Here is a 25,528-nt window from a genome sequence, read left to right on the forward strand (position 1 = left end):
CCGACATAGGATTAGACCCTTGGTTTTAATCTTTACGGATGGGTCATGTTGGTCACTAGCTGTGTTCATCCAGTTATTAATATTATCAGCAGCTATGCTGACTTCATGGTTCAGACTGGGGGTGTATTTGAGTGGTGGGTTTCTCATACGCTATTTACTAAGTGACATTTCTGACAAGTGATTGATTTTAGTGCTTCTAGTAATACTTTTGTGAGAAATAGGCATATTAAACTTAATCATGTGATGGTCAGACGAGATGCATGGAATTGCCTCTAGTTTTTGCACCTGAAAGTTAAATGTCCATAATAAAGCTATTTAGTTTCCCTTAATATGAGTAAAGACAGAGATATGCTGGTGAAGATGTAAGCTATCCATTAATTCCCGTTCTTGTGCGTCTCTGCATTCGTCACTTGTCCAGTAGTTGAAATCCCCAATTAAGAGTAATTGTGAATAATCAACCAACAGAGGACATATCATATTATAGAATGGTTGGGTAGAATCAGTCATACTGCTCGGAGGCCAGTAAGTTAATACACAGACCAAAGTTTGAAGATGTAGCTTGCTTTTCAATGTTAACAGTTCCACCTCTGGTATAGCCACACATTGCAATAAAGAAGATTAATATTTTTGGTGAACAAAAGTGCTTTATTTTATATTGGTTAGTCGTGATCCGAACAAGCACAAGTTCTCAAAATTGGAAAAGTGTGTATGTGCGTATATGTTGAAGCCACAATCCCTTAGCTTGGTGAAGGTTATTTGCAGCAGTTATATAGCCACTCAGTAACAACTTGAGGAACTGTAGTTGCAGGAAATAATTTTGATGCTCTTGCATTTGACTTTAGAAGAGCCTTTAGGAACAACGTGTGGAACTACAGCTTAATGAAAAAGTATCGAGGGTTTTGTATCTTACTTGAGAGTGACCTCTAGTAATGCCTTCAGGATCTGCAGCTCTGTAAATTAATTTTGAAGATTTTTCATCTGACTCAAAGAGGGCCTCTAGAAAGAATTCTAGAAGAGGTTTGAGGGACTGAAGCTTCTTGAAAGAATTTCACTGCATTTGTATCTGACTCTATGGGGACTTTTAGCAACGACTTAACGAAACTTAAGGAAATGCAGATTTCTGATATATATATGTGTATCCCCTGGGTCCATACCTTAAATATTGGGGAGGGGCCACGTGGCTTCCTCTGTGAGGCTTGGTAGACCTCAGGGACACCATCCATAAACAAGCATTTGCAATGCAATCGGTCTCACCTTTAGGACCATATAAGTATTTATCCATGCAGCCATAGATTGAATACAGCATTTGTAACGGACAGTGTCTACAAAAGTGCACCAATAAAAAGGAAGGGAACACTGCAAGATCATTTCAAGTGGCCTGAAAGACAGATGACTACCTATGCCTCGACGGACCGAAAAAAGCATACCAGAATTGCTAAAAGTGAGAGACCTTTCTGATCGTAGCAAATCCTCTCGAATGGCCAAATGAATTGAACGTAGACTCTTCATTGGAGCCTTTCCAAGTCGTCTAAGGTATTGGAACTACCCTCCTCCCCCTCAAAGAAAGGACAGGGGTCCTTCGCATACAATTTCAACAAAGCTGAAGTAGATCTGATCGGCTGGACAGTGGGACAAACAGCTAACAACCTTTATGGATGTGACGGGGTCCAAACTGGGGTGGCGTAGTGGGCAAAAGAACAAATGATTTAACCCAGATCTCTTGACTGTGGAACAATGTATTAATCATTCAGCATTCCGTCCATCATTTGTTGCAGTTACACTTTTCGCCCTAATTGGGATGGTTATGCCCAGACGTGGGTCCCTTGCTCGCTGTGGCACTGGATTCAAGCTAGTCTGGCTGATGAAGGGTGACATATCCTGAAACCGGTGCAAGGATGCTTGTTTCCAGTTCAGGGAGTACCTGGCTTGGCAGTTCAGTCTGGCCTGTTCCAATGAGGCAAAGGGTAAAGACTGATTTGCATATGGCTGGGTGCAAACCGGGGTGGCGTAGTGGGCAAAAGAACAATGGCTTTATTACAGATCTCTTGGCTGGGGGAGAATGTTTGAATCATTCAGCATTCCGTCCATCGTTTTTTGCAGTTACACTTTTCGCCCTAAGTGGGATGCGTATGGCCAGACGTGGGTCCCTTGATCACTGTGCCACTGGATTCAAGCTAGTCTGGCTGATGAAGGGTGGCATACCCTGAAACCGGTCCCAGGATGCTTGCTTCTGGTCCAGGGAGGACCTGGCTTGGCAGTTCTGTCTGGACTGTTCCCATGAGGCACAGAGTCAAGACTGATTTGCATATGGATGGGTCCAAACTGGGGTGGCGTAGTGGGCAAAAGAATGTTGGATTTAACCAGATTTCTTGACTGGGGGAGAATGTTTGAAGCACTCAGCATTCAGTCCATCATTTGTTGCAGTTACGCAGGTGCAGATCTACTATTAATTCAATAAATGTCTATATTGAAGAAGTAAATCTTTTTACCTCTGGACTGCGAGTGCTATTTTATTGTAGTTTTTTAAACATTTTGGATTGGCAAAAGTCATGACTTGCTTGTTAAGAACTTTGTGTAGCTGAAACCAGTGGACTCGAGGTGGGGAACAAATAGAGGGATGAAATAGCTGATGGAATCTGCCAGTGAGGCCATCCCTACGTATCAGTAGATAGCCTATTGTGAGAGTCTTGGAGTGCATGAACCACAGAATGGTACAGGTTGACTTGAGATTGCATTGAAATAGTACATGTGGAGGACATCTGACCAATAGGCTAAGCGATACCAATCAACTGGAAGTGACGAGAGGAGTCTAAAAAGTCTAACCAGAGTTTTTCTGCTCCTTCCTTACTTGAGATAGTCTCTGTCAAGTACTAGTTGTTGTATTAAGTTTTTCCCCAGTACTGGGTCTTGGGCATAGAAGGATTGTCCACTAAATCTCTTACATCTCTACGACTTTATTCTCAATAGGTTAAGGTTTGTGAAAAGACAGCTTTCAGAAGGCTGGGGGTGTTCATCAAAGTATTGTGGAGAGTGGCTATGCACAGCCTTGTTAGTGCCACCACCTCCCTTCAGGCTATTGCAGACACTGTTCCAGTTCTGGACATTTGTGTGGTACAGTAATGCATTCTGGATGTTATTGTTTCATTTTGCTTACACTGAACTAATGAGGCTAACACACCTCAAAACATTGGTTTGTGAGTGAGAAGTTCAAGACTAGAGACAGTGTCTGTAATGATATGGTGTGAGGTGGTCATCCTAGTTCTTGAATACAAAAGACAGGTTTTCCAAAATAAATCTTTTTTTCCTGGGATCTCAATGTTGATATCATATGATTGTAGTGTCTCAAATCTAGCAAGCATGGGCGGCATGGTTCTGTCCTCTGGGGTGTTCGTAATTGCTTTTTTTGGGAGACCTATATAGAGGCTGTTACAAGATGAGACCTTATGACTGCCATAGCTATAGGGCTTATTTGAGGGCACTGGAGGAGACATAGGAAAGCTCTTTCTCTCATTCTCACATTGGTTTTCACAATGCCTCTGTGTCCAGATGCTTCAGTTTGACTATCTGAACAGTAAGCTTGGTAGTAACCACCAGTCTAGTTTATCAGTATGTGAACCCTTACATGGAGCTGATGAGTCACTAATTTCCTGGTGGTTCAACAGTGACCAAAGGGTTTGGATGGACTCCCTATAATGTCTATTGGTGTTTTAAAAGCTCTCCTGGGGGTGGATCTTATCACTCCAGGGAGGGATTAATAATAGCATTTATTGGAGACTAAACAGTGCCTTTAGGGGTTGGCCCCTTTTTGCTACTGTGTAGGTTCCACCTTGTGTTTAATGGTGGCTTAATCGTGCATCTAGGGGTTATTGGGTTTGAATGGACTCCATATAGGGCCTCATTATGAGGTTCCAGGTACCCCAGAAGTGGCTGATAATCATGGGCACCCCACCCGCTGTAAATATGTAGAGTGTCTTGCTGAAAAACGAGGGTAAATGAGGAATTAATGGGGGTATTGGTGCCCGCATTAGTGATTCCTGTGACAAGGCCTCTTTTCTAAGGTGATACAAAAGGGGATGATGGACGGAGCGTTTGAGCAAATCAAACACTCACCCCCAGTCAACGGATCTGGGTTTAATCCATCACCATTCTTTAGCCACCTCAGCCACCCCATTTCAAACATGGCTATATGCAAATCAGTCTGACCCTGTGCCTCATGGGAACAGTACAGCCCGAACTGCCAAGCCATGTCTTCCATGGACCGGAAACAAGCATCCTGGGACCGGTTTCGGATTCATAATCCTCATCAGCCAGGCTATGTTGAATCCAGTGGCCAAGTGAGCAAGGGACCCACGTCTGAGCATACCCTGCCACACTTAGGGCGAACAAAGCGATACAAAAGGGGATGATGGACGGAGCGTTTGAGCAAATCAAACACTCACCCCCAGTCAACTGATCTGGGTTTAATCCATCACCATTCTTTAGCCCACTCAGCCACCCCATTTCAAACATGGCTATATGCAAATCAGTCTGACCCTGTGCCTCATGGTAACAGTACAGCCCGAACTACCAAGCCATGTCTTCCATGGAAGGGAAACAAGCATCCTGGGACCGGTTTCGGATTCATAATCCTCATCAGCCAGGCTATCTTGAATCCAGTGGCCAAGTGAGCAAGGGACTCACGTCTGAGCATACCCTGCCACACTTAGGGCAAACAAAGCGATACAAAAGGGGATGATGGACGGAGCGTTGAGCAAATCAAACACTCACCCCCAGTCAACTGATCTGGGTTTAATCCATCACCATTCTTTAGCCCACTCAGCCACCCCATTTCAAACATGGCTATATGCAAATCAGTCTGACCCTGTGCCTCATTGGAACAGTACAGCCCGAACTGCCAAGCCATGTCTTCCATGGACCGGAAACAAGCATCCTGGGACCGGTTTCGGATTCATAATCCTCATCAGCCAGGCTATCTTGAATCCAGTGGCCAAGTGAGCAAGGGACTCACGTCTGAGCATACCCTGCCACACTTAGGGCGAACAAAGCGATACAAAAGGGGATGATGGACGGAGCGTTTTAGCAAATCAAACACTCACCCCCGGTCAACTGATCTGGGTTTAATCCATCACCATTCTTTAGCCCACTCAGCCACCCCATTTCAAACATGGCTATATGCAAATCAGTCTGACCCTGTGCCTCATGGGAACAGTACAGCCCGAACTGCCAAGCTATGCCTTCCATGGACCGGAAACAAGCATCCTGGGACCGGTTTCGGATTCATAATCCTCATCAGCCAGGCTATCTTGAATCCAGTGGCCAAGTGAGCAAGGGACTCACGTCTGAGCATACCCTGCCACACTTAGGGCGAACAAAGCGATACAAAAGGGTATGATGGACGGAGCGTTTGAGCAAATCAAACACTCACCCCCAGTCAACTGATCTGGGTTTAATCCATCACCATTCTTTAGCCCACTCAGCCACCCCATTTCAAACATGTCTATATGCAAATCAGTCTGACCCTGTGCCTCATGGGAACAGTACATCCCGAACTGCCAAGCCATGTCTTCCATGGACCGGAAACAAGCATCCTGGGACCGGTTTCGGATTCATAATCCTCATCAGCCAGGCTATCTTGAATCCAGTGGCCAAGTGAGCAAGGGACCCACGTCTGAGCATACCCTGCCACACTTAGGGCGAACAAAGCGATACAAAAGGGGATGATGGACGGAGCGTTTGAGCAAATCAAACACTCACCCCCAGTCAACTGATCTGGGTTTAATCCATCACCATTCTTTAGCCCACTCAGCCACCCCATTTCAAACATGGCTATATGCAAATCAGCCTGACCCTGTGCCTCATGGTAACAGTACAGCCCGAACTACCAAGCCATGTCTTCCATGGAAGGGAAACAAGCATCCTGGGACCGGTTTCGGATTCATAATCCTCATCAGCCAGGCTATCTTGAATCCAGTGGCCAAGTGAGCAAGGGACTCACGTCTGAGCATACCCTGCCACACTTAGGGCGAACAAAGCGATACAAAAGGGGATGATGGACGGAGCGTTGAGCAAATCAAACACTCACCCCCAGTCAACTGATCTGGGTTTAATCCATCACCATTCTTTAGCCCACTCAACCACCCCATTTCAAACATGGCTATATGCAAATCAGTCTGACCCTGTGCCTCATTGGAAAAGTACAGCCCGAACTGCCAAGCCATGTCTTCCATGGACCGGAAACAAGCATCCTGGGACCGGTTTCGGATTCATAATCCTCATCAGCCAGGCTATCTTGAATCCAGTGGCCAAGTGGGCAAGGGACTCACGTCTGAGCATACCCTGCCACACTTAGGGCGAACAAAGCGATACAAAAGGGGATGATGGACGGAGCGTTTTAGCAAATCAAACACTCACCCCCAGTCAACTGATCTGGGTTTAATCCATCACCATTCTTTAGCCCACTCAGCCACCCTTTTTCAAACATGGCTATATGCAAATCAGTCTGACCCTGTGCCTCATGGGAACAGTACAGCCCGAACCGCCAAGCTATGTCTTCCATGGACCGGAAACAAGCATCCTGGGACCGGTTTCGGATTCATAATCCTCATCAGCCAGGCTATCTTGAATCCAGTGGCCAAGTGAGCAAGGGACTCACGTCTGAGCATACCCTGCCACACTTAGGGCGAACAAAGCGATACAAAAGGGTATGATGGACGGAGCGTTTGAGCAAATCAAACACTCACCCCCAGTCAACTGATCTGGGTTTAATCCATCACCATTCTTTAGCCCACTCAGCCACCCCATTTCAAACATGTCTATATGCAAATCAGTTCGACCCTGTGCCTCATGGGAACAGTACAGCCCGAACTGCCAAGCCATGTCTTCCATGGACCGGAAACAAGCATCCTGGGACCGGTTTCGGATTCATAATCCTCATCAGCCAGGCTATCTTGAATCCAGTGGCCAAGTGAGCAAGGGACTCACGTCTGAGCATACCCTGCCACACTTAGGGCGAACAAAGCGATACAAAAGGGGATGATAGCCATGTCTGAACTGGGGTGGCCGAGTGAGCTAAAGAATGGTGATGGATTAAACCCAGATCAGTTGACTGGGGGTGAGTGTTTGATTTGCTCAAACGCTCCGTCCATCATCCCCTTTTGTATCGCTTTGTTCGCCCTAAGTGTGGCAGGGTATACTCAGACGTGAGTCCCTTGCTCACTTGGCCACTGGATTCAAGATAGCCTGGCTGATGAGGATTATGAATCCGAAACCGGTCCCAGGATGCTTGTTTCTGGTCCAGGGAAGACATGGTTTGGCAGTTCGGGCTGGACTGTTCCCATGAGGCACAGGGTCAGACTGATTTGCATATAGCCATGTCTGAACTGGGATGGCCGAGTGAGCTAAAGAATGGTGATGGATTAAACCCAGATCAGTTGACTGGGGGTGAGTGTTTGATTTGCTCAAACGCTCCGTCCATCATCCCCTTTTGTATCGCTTTGTTCGCCCTAAGTGTGGCAGGGTATACTCAGACGTGAGTCCCTTGCTCACTTGGCCACTGGATTTAAGATAGCCTGGCTGATGAGGATTATGAATCCGAAACCGGTCCCAGGATGCTTGTTTCCGGTCCAGGGAAGACATGGTTTGGCAGTTCGGGCTGGACTGTTCCCATGAGGCACAGGGTCAGACTGATTTGCATATAGCCATGTCTGAACTGGGGTGGCCGAGTGAGCTAAAGAATGGTGATGGATTAAACCCAGATCAGTTGACTGGGGGTGAGTGTTTGATTTGCTCAAACGCTCCGTCCATCATCCCCTTTTGTATCGCTTTGTTCGCCCTAGGTGTCGCAGGGTATTCTCAGACGTGAGTACCTTGCTCACTTGGCTCGCTAGTGTTTTACTGGGGCTTAACAGGGCCTCCAGGGATTTGGGCCGATATCTCTTCTCTCCATATGTTTTAGTGATGCCTTAATTGTTCCTGCAGGATTTGAGTCCCTATTGCCCCAGAGTGGACTTCAAGTAGAGTTTATGTTGGCAAAGAAGTGCCTCCTGGGGTTGGGCTCCTTCTGCATCGTGATGTACTTCAATTATTGTTTTACTGGTGGCTAAACAGTTCCCCCAGGGGCTGGGCACCGGTCGCCATTGGGTAGAGTCCACTGAGTGTTATGCTGGTGACCTAGCAGTGCCTCTGCTTCTATCATGCCAGACGGTCTTTGAATAATCCTTAATCGGTGACAGCTCCACCCCTGTTCAGACTTGCAAGCCTTTGAACAAGCTTACAACAAGAATAAGGGCCATCAACAACCTCCTTGAATTCAGAATGACAATGAAAACTTGGCTGCTTCCAGAATCGTGACTCGGTTGACTTTCCGTCTACAGGTAACACCGGTTTGAATATGCTGCCTGCAAAGCTATCCCCCACTCTCCTTTTTAGGTCTTGCTGAGCCAGCACATGCGCTGCTCTGAGACATTTAGTAGGTGAGTTTTCATGGTGCTACCCCACACTTTGGCTGGCCTAGCGCTTACGTTCACGCGAGCGTGCACGCGCGCAGCCGCCATCTGTCTTTCACACGTCATTAAGTGCACCACTCTACCACATGTCTTGTGGCTCCTACCATGTCTGCTTTCGACCCTGCTTTCTTTCGCCCTCTAGCTATCTTCCTTGCTTTTTCTTACTCCCACTCTCTTTCCCATTCGTCTTTCCTCTATTTCTCTCCTCTCCCTTTTTTCCTCACTGTTTTTCTTTTGATCTGTTTCTGCCTCTTTCTCTTTTCCGTTCTTTCTCTTTCATCATCTTTCTACCTCTGCGTTGATCCCTCTCCCGTTTTGTTTCTTCCTTGTGCTTTCTTCTTCGTCTTCCCTTATTCTTTCCTTCTTTTCCTCTTTCCTGATCTCTCACATTCTTTTTCTATTTTTCTTGCTTCTGATTTTTTTCTCCATCTCCCCATCATTGTCTCTCAAGCACAACACACCGCCATTGTTTTTTCTATCACCTTAAATTCTATGTGGTAGTTTGACAGCTGAGGTGAATGCATCTCTTCCCATGCAGCGTTAGAGGGAGGGCCGAGTTTATGTCAGTAAACGAATAACATATTTTACAGTCTTCTGAATGATTAACACAGATCATGCGGTTCTTGAAACAAAGTATTTTAATCCCTTTTTATAAACACACAAAGACGTGGAGTAACCTTTGTTGAGAACAGAGTGAAACGCTTCCCAGGATTACTTCCGTATTCCAAGTCCAGCCTCAGTCACGCTCGTGGCCACCTAACAAGCAGGCATCCATTGCACGTGCTGCTTCCTCGTGAACCCTTGTGTGAGTTCAAACAAAGCTGGGCGGAACAAAGCAGAGCTGTAAATGTTGTAATTGAGTTCTGTTTTTCAGGCCACAGTGTTTGCAAGAATTGCACAAGCAGGCACTTGCTGGGGGGACAAGTGTTTAAATGAGCAGCGTTGCCTCAGTCCGGTCTTTGTACATCAGTGACTTGCACTGCTCAGGGTGACCGTCTACTGATGCATCTAGGTCCAGACCCAGAAATGGTAACGACAGCCCTGAGCACTGATTTGCCTCTTTCCCACCACTTCATTAAAATCTGCAATGAAAACACAGATTCTCATGTCTGACCTACTTCCTTAAATAGCATTGTAATGAGGTTTCAACATTTAAAGAAGATCAGTGATTTTGTTGTTTCCTCTTTTTTTTTTCTTCTCTTTTATTTACTCCTGTGCTTGAGTTAGACGCAGTGCTTCGATCTTTTTTCGCCCCTTTGTGATTGAGTACTAAAGTACATTTCTCCCTTCATGGACGTCAACTGATCAAAATGCCTGGGGTAGTGGAAGTGAAATCACATGCCCTTTGACCATCACTTTCACTCATGCCCACGTTTACACATACACACACTCACATAAACATACTCTCACTGGCAAGCATGCACAAACCATACAGTTAGAATAATTTTTTACTTACCTCAGCTGATAAAAAAAGGTCATATTCCAGCTAAATATACTATTATTTGTATTACACTTATAGTGAACAATATAATAAAGTCCACTAATTAATAATAAAATGACAGAAAACAATGACAGGGAACTCCAACTAATCTGCTGCTGTCTCACAGGCACTGATTTTGCCACCGCTGTAGCCAGCAAAACAAGCATTGGCATAGCCAATAGGTCTCGCCTTTGGTACCTTATAAGTGTATACCCATGCAACACTTGATGTGTTGCACCAAGGATATTGTGCTGGATAACTAAACACTTATAAGGTCCCAAAGGCGAGAACTATTGGCTATGCCAATGCTTGTTCATAGCTCTTTCTGCATGAAATGCTCTTGCACACATCTGCTAGACATATGGAGCACATTCTGTAGGCCTCATGGGCATCACCAAAACACACTACTCAGAGGTGACACCTTTACCAAAACCCTTCTTACACCATGCACAACAAACGCAGTAGCTACTTACTTGTCTCCTGGGCAAGAGAAAATATTCAAGTGTGAGAGTGCGTTGTTCACTGTTTATTTCTTCTTTTATGCTAGGTTCCACTGTTCTGTTACTCGCCACAAGGGTTTGACTTTGCGATAGAATGCCTTCATTCAGTTGTTAGAGAATCGAGGATAGCACGTACTGTGCACTTTGAGACGCAAGCACAGTGACGGATGAAACCCTGTGGCAGTCGAAATTTCGGGGACCCCCTCGCAAATTATTCCCTAATACCCAATGCACCAGATTTTTTTACAAACTGACAACTGCCAGAAGATGAGGTTTTAAGAGACACACAGTTGTGTGAATCTGATGTCTCTGGTTTATGTACTTTAATTTGTTAATGGATAAATTATAGTAATACATTATTTTATCTACAGAGTCTTTAATGTACAGTTTTCATTCCTTTGAGTTGATTCATTTTTGTATCTTTTGGAAACAGTATTTGAGAAAGTTTGATTGTAATTGTCTCTTAAGATCAAATATGCCACTATAGCAGGCTATTACAGATAACTGAGCTGCAAAAGCCCTCACTGATTGTGGTAAAAGCTTATATTATGACCACTTTCTTACCCATGCTGCAATGTTTTTTAGGTGCAGAAGTTATTAGGACATATTTATTTTCTCTTTTGTCTATATTAACTTCACTATCTTTCCTATACTTCCAAAAATAAACTATTATTTTTATAACTACATTAATTGTTTTGTGCATGTTTACTGTGCCCTTCTATTCCTAAGTAATGCATCTTCCACTTCCCTCAGCCCTAAAATATGACGGCTTCTCCTAGATACCTTTCAAGAGTCTGAACTACATCCTCACCACCACCTAAACCACAATCCCCTCGATATACACCACCGCCTCTCCCACTAAACCCCAGTGATACCCTAACTCAACCCCACAACCTACACCCTATAGCTTGCATCTCATTTTCTTCTGGTATGGCCAAAAATGCATTGTCAATAAGGCAAGGGTGAATAAAATGCAGGTATTCTACAAGACCTTCTTCAATATTAGCTAGAGAAAGAGTTTTGGTCCTAACTTGATGAATGAGGAATCTGCATAAAGCACTGTCCAGGGCAGTCTGTCTGTGTATATCAGCGGAAGGACACTGCGCAACGGTATTAATATAGCTTTAGAGCCCGCTTGGGAAGGCTCTAATGCTATTGGAACAATCCGCCAGAGGGTGTTGAAATCCCCTGGGGCTCTGTGAGGCCTTTGTTCACTCCAACAGCTGAGAACAAACATTGCAATGTTGATGCTCCGGGCTTCTACCAGCCTTTAGCTTGGGCCTTTAACACTGGAGCCAGCCTTTAATGGCAGATAGAGCCCACTATGGCAGGCTATAACAGATAACTGAGCTGCAAAAGCCCTCACTGATTGTGGTAATAGCTTATATTATTACCACTTTCTTACCCATGCTGCAATGTTTTTTAGGTGCAGAAGTTATTAGGACATATTTATTTTCTCTTTTGTCTATATGAACTTCACTATCTTTCCTACACTTCCAAAAATAAACTATTATTTTTATAACTACATTAATTGTATTGTGCATGTTTACTGTGTCCTTCTATTCCTAGGTAATGCATCTTCCACTTCCCTCTGCCCTAAAACATGACTGCTCCTCCTAGACACCTTTCAAGAGTCTGAACTACATCCTAATCACCACCTAAACCACAATCCCCTCAATATACACCACCGCCTCTCCCACTAAACCCCAGTGATACTCTAACTCAACTCCACAACCTACACCCTATAGCTTGCATCTCATACACCCTGCACTACCACTTACTCCCCTTTCATCCCTGCTGTGCCCTAAACAGTAAGACACCAACCACACCTCCAGTTCTACACCCTCTACATCCTAAAACATTTAATCCCTAAATCACCGCCTCATTCAGCTACTCTCCTTTATCACTTACACTACTTCATACAGCCTTCTCCATACAATTTGACACATAGGGTCCGATTCCGATTCGGGAAATGAATCCATACGGCGATTCGTATTCGTAGCCGTTTCCGTATGAATCGTAGTAATCCGTCCGAATCGCGTAGTATGATCTGTAGGCTCGAAATACGTACAAATCGTCGTGAACCGCATGAAAGTCAAGGGTGAGTCCGTACGACATAGACCCGCACAGTAAACCGTATGAATCGTAAACATGCCGTACGACCCGCCAAGTACGATCCGGACCGGGGATTGGGGACGCGATTCGTACGGAAAATCTGGTTTTCCGGACGTTTTAAACTCCCGTAGCAAAAGCGTCGTACGGCGTGCTGTCGACCCGCTGGGTCGGAAAAAGCTGCTTGGATCCGTACGGACGTCACGTACTTCGTGTTCTGAATACGATTCATACGGATTAATGAGTTGTACGGTCTTTGATACGATTCAAGAATACTAGATACTATTCTTCACAAGATCATACATTTGCCACACTGGTCACGACCCTTCCTGAGGGTTTCACATGAGATCCAATGACAAAACATGACACTATAGATCTAGCGTAAAATCTTCAGGAAGGACCATGGGGGGGGGGGAGAGTAAAGGTTGTTTATGACCTGTCCAACGATCGGGGCGAGCAACAACGGACTTCGTACGGAGAACTGCATTGAGTACGCATCGTACTACATTGTACGTACGGGTACGGTTCTCCGTACGATTGGTATGGGGAAAAGGCTACGTACGACGATTCGGACGGGATTTTACCTAATCGGAATCGGACCCATAGTGTACATTCATATACCACGCCTACCAAGAAACCTATACGTATACCTTCACCACCGCATTCACTTATTCTATTTATAGGGAGTAATAAAGCATGGGCTAGAGTACATTTTCTAATGGCCTACTTTGCAATAGCATCTTAAAACAAAAGTAGGTTTCTCAAACGTTTCCCTTGCATTGATCATTCTGGTATGGACAAAAATGCATTGTCAATAAGGCAAGAACTAATAAAATGCAGGTATTCTACAAGGCCTTCTTCAATATTAGCTAGAGAAAGAGTTTTGGTCCTGACTTGATGAATGAGGAATCTGCATAAAGCACTGTCCAGGGATTTAGCGCCGAGACGCCCATGGGCCATAGCGCCGAGACGCCCATGGGCCATTGTTCGCGCTTTAGAAATATTACTAATAATAATAATAATTCTGTCTGTGTATACAGAGGAGCAGATCTGGGTGGGACATTAAAAGCAAAGGTTTTGCCTAGCCTAACCTTTATGGGTAGAATATGTTAAATCTATTTTACAAATATTAACACTATATATATATAAATAAGCAATGCGCCCCTGCGCTTCTGGAAAGGCTCACCACAGCACTCCTTGCCCTCCGGCTGTATGCTGCTCCCGAACAACTTCACAAAGTTGCTCCCAATTATGTGGCAAAGTCCGACGCGTTTCGGGGCCAGAACGCCCCTTCCTCATGGACACAAGCACTTGAAGCATACACAGACTCACCTTCCTAATTCAAATACTTTTTATTTTCAATTGATCCGCCCTAAGTGGGTGTGGCTTACAAAGACAAGTCGCCAGGGATGCTGGTAACTAGAGTCCTGAAGGTGAGTAATTGAATCCTTAAGTAGGTGGCATGCTTGGTGCAAATTATTTTTCCTCTATTATTTCCTTAAGTAGGATTGGGGGCAAACTTGGAAGTCGCAAAATTCTTTTGGAAGTCGCGCTGCGTAGGCAAAGGACAGTGTCCTCGCCCCAGCCTTCACGAGCACAGCCATCCTGAACGCTTCATGAAGTGGAGCACCTACCACGGTCTAGGCCAACCGTGCAGTAAATGTGAATAAGCAATGCGCCCCTGCGCTTCTGGAAAGGCTCACCACGGCACTCCTTGCCCTCCGGCTGTATGCTGCTCCCGAACAACTTCACAAAGTTGCTCCCAATTATTTGGCAAAGTCCGACGCGGTTCGGGGCCAGAACGCCCCTTCCTCATGGACACAAGCACTTGAAGCATACACAGACTCACCTTCCTAATTCAAATACTTATTATTTTGAATTGATCCGCCCTAAGTGGGTGTGGCTTACAAAGACAAGTCACCAGGGTTGCTGTTAACTAGAGTCCTGAAGGTGAGTAATTGAATCCTTAAGTAGGTGGCATAGTTGGTGCAAATTATTTTTCCTCTATAATTTCCTTAAGTAGGACTGGGGGCAAACTTGGAAGTCGCAAAATTCTTTTGGATTTCGCACTGCGTAGGCAAAGAACAGTGTCCTCGCCCCAGCCTTCACGAGCACAGCCGTCCTAAACGCTTCATGAAGTGGAGCACCTCCCACGGTCTAGGCCAACCGTGCAGTAAATGTGAATAAGCAATGCGCCCCTGCGCTATTGGAAAGGCTCACCATGGCACTCCTTGCCCTCCGGCTGTACGCTGCTCCCGAACAACTTCACAAAGTTGCTCCCAATTATTTGGCAAAGTCCGACGCATTTCGGGCCAGAACGCCCCTTCCTCATGGACACAAGCACTTGAAGCATAACAGACTCACCTTGGGGGCAGCAAGGCAGAGACTCTTCCTCGTAATCTGCATATTGGCTCGATTGGTCCCCCCGCGTTAGGAGGCTCATGAGGTACATCGTACTATGACAATGAGTTCGCAAATTGCAGAAACCTCCTTAAAGAATTGATTTAGGTACAATATAGCCTCTATTTACAATTTTCACTTTTCTGTAGAATACAGATTTTGTGCAACAAACGTGAGTAAGGTGGGGATTTGTGCACCTCGTCCTGAAGGAGTTCCAATCCGAAACATGTTGACGCACACACGAGGTGATGTACATTGTAATACATAAGAACCTCACAACACACCATTTTAACAGTGCCAGCCCGGGGGCCCATTAAATTTATTTTTGAGTACACCCCACGAGCCAGGTACTTTTTAACCATCACTAAATAACACTCCAAACCCCACCACTCACTTATTATCACAATCAACCTTACACACACCACACATAGTCTGTGTAAAAAGTGCTCCCACGGGTATTTAAAAACACTATGTGCTCCCCACCATTGTAGGGACCACACCCACCCACCAGTGGATTCCATTTGTTTATAAAACTCTGACCAGGGAGAACGAATCCACATCTTCTCTCTCTCTCCCTTTATGTTATTTTCATCACTCTTAATAAGTCTTCCCAATAGTGTCTCTATCCCATAGTTTGCATACAGCTAGCAGCCATTTATTTTGCGCACTCTTATATAAGGGACCGAAAAACATAAAATGGTCTTCCAATTCCTATTAGGGCAATTTGAACAGAATTTGGAATGGGAAGGTGCCTTAGCCCATTTCGAGGTGTGAGTTTCAAGGGTAGTAGCTCGCATCTGAATTGGACTTATAAACATTTAGACTGAAATGTGTACATTCTGTCCATTTGGGCTCAAAACTTGGTACACACTTGTGGTTCAGAAACTGGCCTGTCAAGCTACTGTACTAATAAGCTTCCCACGTTTGCAACAGAACTTCCTCCCAATATAGCTGTTTAACTTTCTGTGCATCTCATTTAACAATCGACTCAGGGGATGTCTATAATTTGTCCATGCCTATTCTGTATGATGCTTCGCTAATGTTCTCCAGCCATGGGGTGCTCTGGTCCCTGTCAAGGCTTAGCAGATCTTTTATGTAATCTCTATATATTCTTAGTTCTTGTGTGGACCATTGTCTAACCCAATATAGCAAGGTTTTATTAGAACTGTTAGATGTATGGGGTTAAGGGCTAGATCTAATCTCAATGGTGTAATAGGTGAACCTGGGGGAAGTTTAAATTGGGCCTTAATTAACTTGTTTTCAATTTTAGTTAGAGTCCCTGTTGTGGCATAGCCCCATATCTCTGCCCTGTATATTGCTGATGTTACCGCTGAGGCTCTATACACGGTTAAGACTGGGGACACAGCTCCTCCCAAGGCTGCCCTGTATGCTCTCCCTATTGCAGAAGCTTTCTGTTGGAGAATGGCTTTGCTTTTTTCCAGCTGGGGACCCCGTGTTTGGTTATCACTTAGCCTCACACCAAGGTAGTCAAAATGCGCGACTTTTTTAAGAGGGAGCCCCTCAATAGTCACATTACCTCTGTTTTGTTTATGGGGATTTGTAGTCGTAACTTTGGATTTGGATGGGTTTAATTCTAGTCCTCTTTCCTCACAGAAGGTAACAAAGGCATTCAGTTCTGATAGCAGCCCCTTTGGCGTTCACGAAATTAGCAGGGTGTCGTCTGCAAACATCAGAATTGGAGTAGGCATCATGTTTGCATTCCTTCAATTTCCTTGCTGCTCCAATAATATGTAGACTAAAAAGGGTTGGAGCAAGGACACACCCTTATCTAACGCCTTGCCTAATCTCTATCCTGTCCATCAGGTCCCCTGCAGTCTTCTATCTTACCTTTGGGTATGTGTTAATACTTTCAATATTCTTAATAAATCTAAAGGAATGCCATAACCATCCAAAACTTTCCACAGTGTTTTTCTTGGGACAAGGTTGAATGCCGCTCTCAAATCGATGAAAGCGACATATAGATGGTCACGCTTCAAGGTCAATATGTGTGTATATATACATAATTGTGCATAAAAGGCCATGACACTTTGGCATCATTTTCGAGTGACATGTAAATTCTGATGGGCCACAGGAGTTATCAGTCCCATGGAAATTCTAAGTTCAGTTTTTTTACACAGAGGTTTTTAATCCTGAAAGCTGCTGAAATCCCCATATCAACCTCCTAGTGAAAAGATGCTGGAAACGGGAACAGTGACCGAAATCACTGATTCCCACGTTAGTCTCCAAAAACTTGTAATCCTCTCTATTTTAAAGTCCCTGCAGTTACCGGGGCTCCATAACAGTAATTCTGGGGCCTACCTGTAGAGAAGACCTTGTTGAGCATGTTGGGGTGTCAGACATTATGAACATAATTACGATGTCGGTGGGTCTGACACCAACGGCACGTCGGACCCACCACCATCTGCCCCCATGGACTGCCTGCTGCATTACGATGCAGTGGGTGGAGGCATTGGGCGGAGGAACCATCCTCAGTGCTTCTGACGGGCTCAAGGAGCCCGTTGGTGCATCAGAAAGATACCATAATCCCCTAATGGTCAGGCGGTTCCAGACCGATACGGCATCTGCCCGACATCGTAATCAGTCCCTATGTGTTTGGCCAGTGGTATGTAACTCCTGTGTCCTCATACCAAGTTATACAATCAACGCACTGTTACCAAGTGCCCCATATTATGTCTGACATCATCACCAGTCCTGGGCTTTTAGTAAGAATCACTTCTTCAGCACTACTACATGTAGCTTCACTTTCCTCATCGTAAGAATGGTCTAAAAGAAGCGAATGGCGGAATCGCACATGATATAGGTGAAATAATCTGCTGTGTCAATGAAACAGTTATTCTGCTGCCCTTGATTGACATTTGAATAATTCGCATCATAAAATAGGCCCTATCAAAATCATGATTTTACATTTCTTTTTCTGACAGTTTTCTACAGGCATCTTTTTTGCTTTGTCTCCACAAAGCTTGAATTCGAGTAATGACTACAGACGCACTTATATTGGATGAAACAATGTGCCCCATGCCCGTCTGCCAACATCCGCTTTGCTGGGCATCCATGAGGCGTCTTGGGCGAGGACGACCACGTTATATGCAAAGGCATCCTTGCTCATCATTTGGATCAACTTCTGAAGACGAAGGTAAAGGGAGATATGGAACTACATTTACAGTCATGAAGGACCAAACATGTGGAGAAGAGAGAGAAAGACAAAGGAGTAGTGAATTCTGATTCAACTTAGCTTGTTGTAATGTACTTGAAATGTTTTTGCTTCTGACCCATGACTGAGGGGTCATTATCTAAAGATGTATGTATCCATCCTCCTACCTACCTTCCATTGTCGTGTCAGTACAAGTCTAGGTTAAAATTATTCTGTTTCTTCTTCCTAAGCGGATCATGTTTATAATAGTTAATTTCTCCTCTCTAAACGGCTCATGTTTAAAGTACTCTTGGAGACCAATGTCTCGGAATAGATTTTTTTAAAACTCTGGTTACACAGCTTTAGCTCTCTCTTGCAGTTCTTATACCCATGCAGGGAAAGCAGCCTGCTGATGTAAGGATAAGCAATACATTTTGGAGCAGATGTACAACCCTTTTTTGCTGCCTCAAACGGGAAAACCTCCTGTTTGTGGCCGCAAAAAAGGGTAATAGTATGCACAAATCCTATTTTGCGAGTCACTGACTCGCAAAATAGCACTTGCGATTCTCGCTATTAGGAAGGGGCGTCCCTTCCTAATAGCGAGTCAACATGCTATGTACTAGTGTTTTGCGACTGCATTTGCGGTCTCAAAACACTAGTAGTTTACCATTTACATCAAATAGGTGGTAAACAACTCGTAAAGGGGAAGGGGTACTCTAAAGGGGAAGGGGTCCCCAGTGGACCCCTTCCCCTTTGTGAGTATGTTGGAAAATATTTTATAAGAGCAGGCAGTGGTCCCAGAGACCACTGCCTGCCCTTAAAAAACTTGAATCTGAAAAGTTTCATTTTTCTTTTTTAAATGCATCCCGTTTTCGTTTAAGAAAAAAAAACGGTTTATTAAAAAAGCAGTCCCAGACATGGTGGTGTGCTGAGCGCAGCCGGCCACCATCCCTGGGCTCATTAATATTCATGAGCCTCGTAATTTGCGACCCCATTGGGAGTCGCAAATGACTCGCAACTTGCAATGTACTATTTTGCAGGTCGTACATCTGGCCCACTGTTGTACATGCAAAAGAGCGCATCGCAAATTGCGAGTCGCAAATGACTCGCAATTTGCGATGTGCTATTTTGCAGGTCTTACATCTGGGCCTTTGTGTTTTGTGAGCGGGGCTTTCTACATATGCAAGTGGCATGCATGGTATGAAGTTTGCTGGTGTTTCATTTAGAGATGGTGGACCATCAGCTTTTTCTCAACGGAGCAACAGATGACTCAGTTGATGGAAAGCTCCCTACAGAATAGGGGCCATCGAAGTAAAGCCTTCACACCGCTCACTCTATTTTTCATTTCGTTTTACTGCCAAGAAAAGCCTGGAGATGATGGACAGAAAAAAATAGTAATGACCCCCCACACCGTGGGATAAAACTCCCAGCGTGTGGGGGTCATTCGTTTTTTGTTTTTCAATAACAAACTCCCACTTTAGGAGTTTCTTTTTGAAAAACAAAATATGTTTAAAGTAAATTGGATGGCCATCAAAATAAAAAGCAGCAGTCCACCAAGCCCTTCCGCGCCTCCCTATATGTTTCAAGGCTCCTTGCTAAACTGTAATAGGAGCATCTGGCCCCTACTCTCTCAATGCTGTTTCTATGCTGTTCATTGTAGGTAACTTCCTATTCTAGTTTTTACAGTTTTGCCCAGATGGCCCTCTAGTAAACATTCACACCAGGGTGTTGTCCTCCCACAGGACCCTTGCCACATCACATCGAGATACGTTAATAGGTCACCCATTCCATGTCTTGCGGAGGTGACTGAAATAACCTGATCCACTTGCTCACCATTTCCATGGACCACATAAGCCTTCCTTGGCATTGCCAACATCAGAAACGAAGAGGGAAAGTTTGTGGAGTGGAAGCCAAGATTGAAACTCACCGCACACAAGACATTATTTCACAACATGAGTAACTGTAAAGAGTGGAGGCCTTATGTTTAAAGGTATTTTGCAGTTGCAAAGCCTGCAAATTACAAAATAACAGGGTTTGCGACCACAAATACCTTTATTCTATTTGCAAAAGCTCTTTTACAAACCGGAAAAGTGTTTCTAACTTGTAAAAGGGCATTTGCGACCCATTCCAAATTAAAGGTAGGAGGGAAACAAAAGGGGTGTCCCCCTCCTATTTGCGATTTAGATAGGAATGTATTAATAGCTTGTGATTGCAGTTGCAGTCGCAACCCCCTGATCAGATACCAACACTGCAAAGTGGGTGGTATCTGATTCACAGAGCAGAAGGTGTCCCCATGGGACAGCTTCTACTTTGGGAATCCTGATGCTGGCCTCTGGGGAAGCAGGTAGTGGTCCAGATTGCCACTGCCTGCTGTCCCCAACGTCTTCCCAAATGTGATTTCTTTTGTTAAAGCTGCACCAGTCCTTGTAATGGGCAAGGGTTGCTTTTAAAAACATGTGTACTGTTTGGGATGGAAACGCAGAGGCGGATGTTTGCTATCCTTTGCAGGCCTCCTTCCATACATTTACAGCCTATCAAAGGGGATAGCAAATTGTTACCTACCAAATTATTATTCATTAGGTAAGTCGGATTGTGACCCCCTTCTAATGTACAATTTGCGATGTGACCTATTGGCACATGGATTGCATCACAAATTGCATTCCCATTCACAAACCAGATGGCGTGTAATTTCCACCTTTTGGTTTGAGAATTGGATCAGGGCCTATGTTTGCAGGCTGTTCAGGAGTCAGCCATTGATGACATTGCAATTTAAAACTGTTTCGAATAGAGATAAGGATTATTACTGGGTGCTATAACTTGTGGTTGTTGCGTCCACCACCTTCATCCAGTTTCCGTTGGCAGAACGTCCTAACAGTTCTTCCCGTTTGTGCATTTCCTGCGGCTTGTTTGCTTCAATATCACCAAGCAGTCTTTTATATCACCAGGAAATGTGTTTCTGATCTTATGAAATGATATTTAGTTATCTAGCACTACTTTCTTCATAACTCCTATATTGAGCAATCAGGTAGCCCTAGATTTCAAAGTACTGTATAGCTGAAGGTGGTTCAGAGCTCAATAATCTCATGTTTTGAAAGTTAAAAAAAGCCTTTATGGGAGGTAAATCAAAATTCAAAATATTGATGTGCCCAAAACTCACCAAAACTCTCTGGAGCTGTTGGTGACTCGGTTACACATTCGTTGTCTGAGAAGTATGCAATAGGCTGTTCTTATTAACTATAATCCAAGGGCCTGATTAGAAGTTTGGACTACTGTTTGTACTTCGTAAGGGCGACGGAATAAAATACTCTGTTGCCCTGATGGAGTACTTTGGTGGTTCCTGTCGATGTAGTTTTAAATTTGATGGACAGCTCCGTCAAAAGTCAATAGGATGGTACCATCTGTCAAATTTTTACAAAGTTTTAGTATTTTTAAAAACACAGTACCAAAGTGGAATTATGTCTTGGAAAATGCAAAAATTATTGATCCTCACACCACAGGTGTTGTTTCCTATGGAGTGGGGGTTATTTTACAGATTTCATTACCCGTTACTGACAAGTTTTACCTGGAGTTAAGGGGCAGTGAAATCTACCCAGTCGAACACCAACTTTTAAGTCAAATGAGTAGTTGAATGTCCGAAGCTCTCCGGGTCATTACTCCATTGGGCAGTCAGAGGAGCATGTTAACGACAGAGATTGAGTAGTCACCATCACTGACATACTGACGGTCCACCCGTCTGTAAATAAGGCAGGTGTGCATGTGGTTTAGTGGAGAGGGTACTGCCTCGCAGTTGAGACGGATTGCCCTTTCTTCCAAACTCTAAATCGACCCCATGTCTTCATAATTCCATTAGTTGTCCCATACCTTATTTGCTTTCCAAATAGGAGAATCATTCCACTGCATCCAACGTAATTGTTTATGTTGTAAGGTAATTCCTTCTACCTAACCTTCATATCTTTATATTCTGAACAGGTCATTGGTTCCTACATTTTCATAACCTGTATAAGTTGATGGTACAGAAAAACTGTGGGAGGACCAATCCTCCTAATTTTATGGACATTCTCAATGTTGTACAATGTTTTTATAGGCCCATATAAATTCTATTGAAGTGTTGTTTAGAGTTTGAAGATAATTTACAGAGGAATTTAGAGGTAAGGCATACAAAGAGCAAAATCAAGTTATTTCTTTTGATTACTGTAAGGGGAAGTTTATTACACTTACTTAGAAGTTTCTTTTCCTCCAAAAGCTAACTTAAGTGAGTGGAGTTTCTCTTTCCTCCCTTCTTGTTGGTGATTTGCTTATCTACTACTACATCAGTGAGTCAATCAGCAAGATTATATATGTATAAATAGAAATAGAAAAATAAAGAAAAAAGTATAAAACAATGATTGCAGTATATTTCATAGCGGAATCATTGTTTTATCTTCATTCTTGCATTTAGACTTGCATCTAGTATCCTCATTGAAATAAAAAAAGTTAGATGCAGTATTAGGGACGGCATTGCAGATTAACAAATTATCAGTGTATGGGATCACTTTCTTGCTCCACTATATTGTCATTTTGGCAAACTAATTAAGCTAGGGGCTTTAGATATAAGTAAAAAAGAGTTGGTGAACGGGGCATCCTTGTCTCACGACCCTCATATTCTTAAATGGGGCACTTGTGTTGTGATGTAAAACCGTAATATAGTCTAGACATATTCCCTTGCAACCCATCTCATCCGGAACTACCAGAGATGAACCAACCTCTGTCCTGAAGAAACAGGATGACTATCTGTTAAAAGCCAGCCATCAAAGGGGGTGTCAAATGTGAAACCAGTAAGCCACCGGCCCAGCAGCTTTCCCATTAAAAAAAACAAACCTTTTATTGTATTTTGACAGAAACAAAAAAGACAACATTCCCGTTGTTACTGGAGGCATGTGGATAAGCATACAGCCACCAAAGTACAATGCATTCCTTAGTGCTAAGACTGGACCACTTTACACTGCTGCATTCTGGATAACTTTTGGCTCCCCTTTGGGCTCCATCCTTGGCTCGAACACCCCCCCCCCATCTCTTTTGTCTAATTCATCCCTAGACCTCCACCCTGTATTCTCCCTAACTTCCATCCATGGACCCCATATCCTTTCAAATTTATGTTGGTGTCCACTCGCTCGGTACATCAACCTTTCTGCCCCATGCACTAGTACCTTCTTCCCAATCCTGCATTGTTGGCAATGTCCATCCCCCGATGTTTAAGGAGATTGCTGTGAGCCACCATCAAGGCCAGGTTACCAAAAAACAGAGCGTACCGATCTAGAGATTGTTCCCACCAGATGCTCAGCAGCTTTCCCAATTTTGTATGTTAACTATTACTGCACTAAAGTCCTATTGTGCAATCTCTTGGTTCTTTGAGATTTTCTTTCATAATAATTTAATCTTATCTATCTACGATTTTACATTATACGTTGTGGGTTCTAGTTCCAATTTATAGAATCTTGGAAAACCTCTGTAGAAAATGTGCCTAATTTTTCTAAATCAGTAATTTTTTGTTTATTTTTGGATCTTTTATTTCTGCATCTCATTTTCAGTTTCAACTGCTGCGCTCCCGCTCTTATTTGGCCTTAGATCTTTATCTGGCTTCTTCCTTGCATTGAATGTAATTTGAACACTTTGGTCTAGGTTTCTTCATGTCGACCTTTACATTTCATATCTAATTATTAGCTAGTCTGGCTCAGACACCTGGGCTTCCGGATAAGGCAGCCTGTTTTCCTATTCCTTGCATCTTTACTTAACATATTGGAATCCCTTTAATGGAAAGGAAAAAACTGCTCTTCGAATAAATGCTTTATATAACATTTACTGTTTTGAATACGTTCAAAAGATATACATTTTTAGAAATACTGAATTGAAGTATAATTTCCTATTCAAGTTCCATCTATGTACCCCCAATCAATGTTTCTTAGAGCTTAGTCAGTTGCCACTGCTGCAGGGCCTGAAAGGCAAATTGGATTGTGTTATAGTAATTGTAGTTCACGAAAGTAAGCCCTGTATTGCAAAGAGTAACTAATTTCTGAATATGCTTTATATTTTTTGCAATAGTATATCCCCTGGTTTCACAACCCACCATCGACTGAAATTCTTCGATAAACTGCGCCATGTCTTTTCTTAATTTCTTATTGTAATTAAAGGTGAACAGTACTGATTAATCCACTTGGATACAAACAGACAATGGAGTCATCAAGCTTCAGCCATCTTTAACCTCTGATAAGGAAGCATGACTCACCTTTAAAATAATAATAACAAAATGATCAGGTTCTGTAAGCCAGAGCTTAAATTAGATTGCACTTTGACATGTCCCTTATGCTAGCGGTTCTTAGTTGTTTTACTTCTGCGGGCCCCTACTGAGTCATAATGGACCACCCTAAGTCATTGGGACCCTGGGACCCGCAGCCCAAGCAATGTCTATTATTTGAACCTAAAAACAATACATAAAAATACAAAAACCAGTATAAACTACACAAATACTCAAATATTGAAATATTGTCTTAAATTTAAAATCAAAAATATAAAAGCTTTCAAATTTTCAGTTTTTCTTCTTTATTTGTATATACTTTATTCATTTTAATGTAATAATATTAATATTATTTATTTTTGTAAAACAGTCACGGACCCTCTGAGTAGGACTTGTGGACCCAGAGGGATCCTCGGACCACAGGTTAAGACCCACTTCCGTAAGCCATTTATATTCCATTAGGATACCATCAATCTTAACCTACTGAATGTTCAATGAAGTCTACCCAGGAGCAAAAATAAAGGCAACCCAATGACCCCATATTAAATCCACCTACGAGTAACAGAAGAGGTGATTCACTGAAACTCTATGTACTAATAAGCTGAAGAGCAAAGCAAATGTCCCACTCACGGCTCAAGCTGTTTGGAGTCCACCCATAATCAAACTAAGGGTCCAATATCACACCTCTGTTCTTATTCTTAACCCGAGCTGAATGTCATTTCCAAGGCCAATCACAATACATTATCAGTTTCTCTTCTTTAACATTTGCTTGCTGTTTGTGAGATCCTCGTAGCAGCGTACTTGAACCTATTGTATCCACCTCCTTCTTTACCCCCCCTTCCTCCACCAACGCTTTTCCACTACATCTAGGAAACGCCCACTTAGCCTCGCATTTAACTTAGACACCTTCATTTGGGATTCTTCTTTTGATCTATTCTCAGAAAAAAGGAGAACGATTATTGAAATATCTTTCTTAATATATTACATATGACTTAAAACCTTAGCTGCTGCAGGCAAATGTACTGTCATCATGTGGGTTTTCATGACCTTCTGACTGGCAGTAAATTGTACGGCTGCTGTTCTCCTTGTCTACTCAGCTCAGCTATCATG

General features: G+C 43.5%; 1 protein-coding gene across 4 annotated transcripts in view; it reads left to right on the forward strand.

The window, feature by feature from the left end:
- Positions 1 to 25,528, forward strand: part of C5_1H9orf43 (chromosome 5_1 C9orf43 homolog) — a 217,362-nt gene that overhangs the window by 48,614 nt on the left and 143,220 nt on the right. For 3 of the 4 annotated variants that reach the window (XM_078642191.1, XM_078642189.1, XM_078642190.1), the window contains exon 4: positions 17,939 to 18,150. In XM_078642191.1, the coding sequence (XP_078498317.1) occupies positions 17,991 to 18,150 (160 nt within the window). In that variant the 5' untranslated portion in view covers positions 17,939 to 17,990. The remainder of the gene's footprint in view (positions 1 to 17,938; positions 18,151 to 25,528) is intronic. The other variant, XM_078642192.1, reaches the window with a different exon arrangement.

Source organism: Lissotriton helveticus, chromosome 5_1 (genome assembly GCF_964261635.1).
Source record: "Lissotriton helveticus chromosome 5_1, aLisHel1.1, whole genome shotgun sequence".
Classification (NCBI taxonomy): domain Eukaryota; kingdom Metazoa; phylum Chordata; class Amphibia; order Caudata; family Salamandridae; genus Lissotriton; species Lissotriton helveticus.